General features: G+C 35.5%; 1 protein-coding gene across 1 annotated transcript; it reads right to left on the bottom strand.

Annotated features, from left to right (window-relative positions):
- Positions 1-280: 280 nt before the first annotated feature.
- On the bottom strand, positions 281-715 carry LOC114303929 (uncharacterized). The gene has a single exon (XM_028249105.2). It carries the CDS (start codon positions 713-715, stop codon positions 281-283), a length of 435 nt encoding a protein of 144 aa, XP_028104906.2.
- Between the last annotated feature and the right edge of the window lie 6,014 nt (positions 716-6,729).

Raw genomic sequence — 6,729 nt, 5'->3', positions numbered from 1 at the left:
CAAGCATCTCATAGGGCGTCCAGACAAACACCTTTATGTTTGCTCGTAGAAAAACCTCAAACTTCATTTCCTCCTCCTTGGCTAAGCCTGAGTCGAGAAGGAAGAAGTGTTCTTCATCACCCTCTTGGACTAGAATTTTCTTCAAAGCTTTCTCACCCTTGTCGGCTGGTTCTTTGCCGACATCATCTAGGACCTCTTTGTTCTCATCTTCAATTTCTACTGTCTCTGCTTCTCGCACATTGTAGATGGACTTCATTGCTTCAATGGAGTAATTTTTTGCCTACACCTGATCCCCTCTAGCCTCCTCGATCCCCTGTTCGGTTGGGAATCGCAACAGCTGGTGTAGCGTTGAGGGAATAACCCTCATTGCGTGCAACCACAGTCTTTCCAAAATAACATTGTAAAGAGAGAGGGTGTCAATTACTGTAAACTCCGTGCTTACCTTCTTGGCGCCTACCTGCACCTCTAAATTCGTGGCTCCAAGAGGCCACGTTGGCGTTCCATTGAATCCAACCATCGGGCTGTCAAATTGTTTCAGATCATTTGGGTGAAGGTCGAGCTCCTTGTAACATCTAGCGTACATGATGTCACAAGAACTACCTTGATTAGCCAGTATGTGCCTCACCTGGCATTCTTTAATCTTCAGCGTTATCACCAGGGCATCGTTGTGTGGATGCTGCACTACATCCAAGTCTGCCTCAATAAAAGAAACCATTGGTCCCTGGTACTTATTTATCCTAGGCTTCTTTTGCTAGACCTGATACACATGTTGTAGGTGCCTAACTCTCTGGGTCTCTCCTCATACATCATTCTCATTAACCTTTGAGTGAATCACATTGATCACCCGAGGCCCATCTGCTTGCTGTGGCGGTGGTGATGGAGGTGGTGCTGCTAGTGCCTAGGGTAGCCTTGTTTGCTCTTCCCTTGTCCTGGCCTCATCTACTAGGTCTCTTAGGTGACCCTGTCTAACCAAATCCTCCAAGTGTGTCTTTAGAGCCTTGCACTCCTAAGTCAAGTGTCCATCCTCATTGTGCTAAGCACAGTGCTTCCCAATACTTTTTTCCCTAAACTTGCCAGGGATTTTCTCTGATGTTTTGTAGTATGGCTGTTCCTGATCCTTTCTAGAACTTTGTAGATCGGGATCCTAAATACAGTGGTGAGTGCCTGTGCAGCCCTCAACCTTGTCTCTTGCCTGTTTGCACCAAAATGACCTCTCTTCGACGAGTTGTTTCTCTTCTCTTGCTTTGGTGTCTCCATTCCTTACGTATCCTCTTCTGCTCTAGCATACTTCTCAATCCACGCCATGATCTCCTCCATTCTCTTTGGTAGAGTTTTTGCCAGTGATTTTCGAAGTGAGCATTCATCATCCAGGCCGTTTTTGAATGATACGACCACCAGCTCCTGGTTGCAAGCAGGAATTTGGTTGAATACCTCATAATATCCCTTGGTGTAAGCCCTGAGGCTTTCTCCCTCGCTAATGTTTAAAGCCATCAAGGAGTCTACCCTTAGTGGCTATAGCTTGTTTGTAACAAACTTGGCCACAAACATCTCGGCTAGGCCTTCCCAACTCTTCATAGTTCCTTTCGGCAACTTGTGGAACCAATCTGATGTGATCTGCCCAAAGGATACGGGGAACACCTTGCACAACAACTGCTCTTTTTCACTCCACAAAGCCATCGAATTCAAATATAAACAAACATGAAAGTTCAGATCAGACTTATCGTCATAAATCTGGAACTTCGGTATGTGAAACCTCTTTGGGGCTTCAAACGTATCCAACTCCACTGAGAACGGCGTTCTTGGCTTGATGGGGATGTGATCTCGGCATTATGCCGCTTCTTTGGGAGGTAGTCTCTCAAGTCTTCATTCGTTCGACCAGGAGCTTGGCTATCAACAGATTTTAGCCTTTTTGGCACACTGCTCCCAATGTCGTTGTGCATTCTTTTGGACTTTTCTTTATTCATTGTGTCAAAACGAAGGCCTTTCCCTTAGATATGCCAAGGTTCTTTGACATAGGTCCACTTGGTTCGTGGTGTCCTCTGCGACTTACCTGTTACTGACTCTGCTCACCCGACATCCCGTGAAGGCAATGTGAGCGCTCCTTTTCCTTGCCATGCTGCGGGACTACTACGATTGTTTTCTGCCCTTCTTTTTGGGCATTAGTTTTGGCCCCTGGTATCGGCGTGTCCTACAACGGGAACGGTGGTTGCATCACATTGTTTTGTATCATAAAGTTGACAACCCACTGTAGGTCTGCCACCTTGTTTTCCATCTCTTTCATCTCACCGATCCTCTTCAGGCATATATCCTTCCATACCCGGAGGTCGCTTTCGTTGTAATACTCATCTCGACTAGCTTTTTTTAGGGCGTTACCCTCTTTGCCGACATTCTTCTCCCCAGGATTCGAATCCTGTGCTCCTTTATTATGATTTTCCTCCATGACGCTAGGATCTGTATGTTCATAACTTTCACTATGGACGTCGTCCCTAATCTTTTCTTCTTGTCCATTGTTGGCCATCTATTCTCCTTAAGTTCCCACAGACGGCACCAAATTGTGGATGTTGATTTTTGACCACACAACCAATAGGGGGAATTCAGCTAGAGAGCACTGGCTGAATAGATTAAGCCCAATAACCTATAGCAAGAAGATGAGAATACCGCGGTGGTTCGCCACCCAGGGACACTCCGACGATCAAGTCAGTAATCTCTCAAAGATATTAAATCAGAGTATAACTCACAAGTCACTGCTCAAAGTATACCACACATACCTGAGATCTACGGGGGTACCCTGTTTTTATAACCAGCAGTGACCTGATCTCTTTAAAAGCCTCACTTCAGTAGATTTAGGCTCAATGCCTATCCTGGACCCACATCTAGATAGAGATAAACTCTTCTTGAGCCTTATCTTTATCCAGACTGAGATCCTTCCCTATTCTAGGACTCTTGTCCTTTATCTGCTTACCTTAGATTCTGGTATCTCCGCAAATAACCTCAACCTAGCCGAGATCATCTCAATAGCATGACCAGGCCACGTGGCACCTCGATTGACACTTCGGCGTCACCTTAGCCACGTACTATCATTCACAAAATACTTCTCCACAGTTAGCACATTTTTAGGTCGCCTTTGAATCTCTTCTAGAAAATTTTGAAACCACTCTACTTTTTCATTAGTTTTATTTGATGCTCAATGTATGTCTTTGGTTTCAATGTAAGTCTGTTTGGATAATTTCCAAGAGATTGCATCGCCTCCCAGGGTCAAGGCATATCCACTCATGGATTTTCAGTCTTTTATATCCAATTTACATCACTACTCTTCTAGTACCACTGGATATTGACTACACTGTAAGCCATATCTTTTGGTATGTCTTTTGGGTCGAGTCGGCTCCTAACTTTAATTTTTTGGACAAAATTCGTTTGAATTTTTTCAAATTTTTGCGGAATTTTTTTTTCCTTACGGAAATAATTCAAATTTTATGCGAAATTTTTAAATTCAAATTTCTAAATTTTTAGGCCGCTTCTTTTCCAAACCGGTACTGTTCCAGTCGCAACTATCCGGCCATGTCCGAACAGCTACCAAGGCCTACCTGAACAGGTGCATGGTTGGCTATAAATAGCCTACCATTCCAGCATTTCATTCCATCCAATTTTCTTTAACATTTCTTCATTATTCTTCATCTTATTGTCCTCCTGTCTTCTGTATCTGTTCTGTATTTAATCTTAGGAAGAGAGTTCTAGCATAGTTTTGGTTCGCCAGACTTGAGTTTGTAGTGTTGCGAATCAAGTATTAGTCGTTGCATCCTGAGAAGTAGACGTCGTTAAATCTTGAAGCGCCAACGCAAGGGTGAAATCTACCATAAAGAGAATGTGTCCAACACAAGCCTCAATCATTTTGCTTGAGTTTGTTCTTTTAGACAAAGTGTTTCAGCGCCTGGACTATTGACAAACAAAATTGAAATTTAGATTTTTGGACCGAGGGTCCTTAAAAAAATTATAAATTTTAGATTAGATTGTTAATTACCACCAATTGAAAATCAAAAAATATATATAATTATAATTATATTATTGAAAATGATTAAAAAAATAATTATATTACTTATATTATATTTCCACATAATTATATGTATTTAGAATGTACAGTCATTGAATGCATGCATTAATGCTAGTATATAATCCGTGTTATGCCCGGGATTAAACAATGATTGATAAATTTATTTGTTAATTAATTAAAAATAATTTTGAGAAAAAATTAAATAAGATTAAAGTAAGTTTTATTATTAGTATTTTTTAACAAAGAGAGTATTTGAAATTAGCTCATTAAGTGGCTTTTCAACTTTTTTTTAAGAGATATATATAAAAAAATGTTAATATATTTATGGAATAGTTTTTTAATTGTATGGGAAAATGCAAATAAGTGATATCATATTTTTATTTGTTACTTAAAATTTTGCATTTTACCCTTCCAAAGATGTAAACACTTATGCACTCACTCACAAGAATTGTTGTCTTTTCAATCTGGTACAAAGATTTCCTACAACAAACCCCCCCCTCTCCCCCCCCCCCCCCCTTTTTTTGTACATGCCAAACTTATTTTAGCACTATTTAGTTTTTTGACTTTTTAATCAAAAAGATAGCATCACAAACATGGCATGAGTTACACAATTTTTATTTTTTTATTTTTTATTGCTATTACTGTTGTGTCCTAAGTATTATATAACAAATAGATATATAATAATTCAATTGGTAAAATTTAAAAAAATGAATTTTCTAAAATTACAAAAATAATACTTTCGGTCAAGTATAATTACATTATTTATAACATTCGTAATTATAATTCATCCTTTCACAGTTTGTCAAGTGATATAATAATCTCTTCTTTTTCTTTTTCTTTTTTTTGTTGCTGTCTCTTTTCCTCTCTCCCACTCATCTTCTATCTCTCTTTATTTTTAAAGCGATGTGGCATAAAAATTGAAATGAAATATTTAAATTTTCATATTTATTTCAGCTAGTACATGAGGAAAATTATTTTGCGTATTAGTAGAATTTGGTTTGTCAATTGATAGAATATGATAAATTTAAATTGACCGTGAAGTGTAAGGGTACTTAATTTTTTTTTTTTTAATTTTATGAGATGATTTAGCTACATAGTCCATGTTAAATTTATGTCAATCAACACAAATTAAAGAGTCACTTGACCAATTTATTTACGTAAATAGTTTTTAAATTGGTAAACATACATCATTAATAAAAAAAAATTCATAATAAAATGTACATATTTATACATATTTAATAGCTTTGAAAAAAAATAAATTACATGTAATAATCTTTTATTCATTAGGCTAGGAAAACAAAAACTATTAGGTACTTTTGAAATAATATTCTACACCAATTGTCAATTAACACATATCATGATATCAAAAAATATTAAAAGTAAAAAAATAAAAAATAAAAAGTATTAACACAACACACAAACATAAAATCAATACAAAAATATTAGAGTAATGCTAGAGATCTCAAAAGTTCTACCAAAATTTTTACCAAATGTCTCACATGAGTGTGGGTCTCCCACCCATATGAAACATTTGGTAGAAATTTTAGTAAAACTTTTGGGGTCTCTAGTATTTTTCTAAATGTTATTAATAATAATTTAGTTGGATTTTGATCTATCAGCTAATAATAAAGAGTCCATTGACATGCTTTTTTATTATACAAATGACACTATCACTTCATTTTAGAATAAAAATTTCGCATAAAAATTCTAGTGAAATAATATTTCCTAACAAAAAATGGTTATAACTAAAAAACAAATAATGGTCAGTAGAGAGTAGAGGGAGAAATGGTACACAAAATATGAAATGCAAAAATAAAAAATGGTCAAAAGTAAAATAAAAAAAAAATAACATACTTAAATGATAAAATAGTCTATTTAAATAATGTAAGAGACTAAATATAAACTAACATCCAATTGTCTCATAAAGAAAGAGAAAAAATAATGAGTTTCATCATTCCATATATGTAATATTTATAGAATGAGGATGATGCGACTGACTTGGAGAAGTTGTAATATATGATGGCTATGGTTTTTGGAAAGGAGAAAGAATTAGTTAGAGAAAGAGCACACAGGACGGATCTTATTCATCTTTCCTTTTCCAAATCATAAATCATGGAATCATTATAGAAAATGATAAATTATGAAATTTTTTATTTTTAAATTATTTTTGGGCAAATTACACTAACCGTCCCTATAATTTGGGACTCATGTTCCTGACTTTTCAATTGTAATACATTTGACCCTGAATTTTGAATCTCGTTTCAAATAAGGACAATTGAAGATATCATTGCTTAATTTCAAGGGAAAAATCGTCAATTTGATAAAATATAAATTAATTTGATAAAAATAAATGTCAAAAAAATATTTTTAAATTTTTAAAAATTATTTCTATCCACCAAAGATAAAATTATTTAAAATTGATAAATCTCTTAGACATTTTTTTTTTTTTTGTACCATATTAATTTTTATTATATACTTGGATGATGATCATGTAATGGGTGGTTGTTAGGATCTTAATGTGTAATCTATATATTTAACATATGAAATGTTTTTACTTTTGAATTTTTTGATTTAATGGATTGGTTTAATAATGATATCAAAGTTGTCACCATATTTGACTTTTGAAAAAATATAAACTAATTTAATGAAAATAAAAACAACCATCCATTACATGATCATCA

This window comes from Camellia sinensis, chromosome 9 (assembly GCF_055761805.1).
Source record: "Camellia sinensis isolate YWXY chromosome 9, ASM5576180v1, whole genome shotgun sequence".
Classification (NCBI taxonomy): Eukaryota; Viridiplantae; Streptophyta; class Magnoliopsida; order Ericales; family Theaceae; genus Camellia; species Camellia sinensis.
The sequence above is the reverse complement of the archived record's forward strand: the minus strand, read 5'-3'. Positions and strand labels throughout refer to the sequence as shown.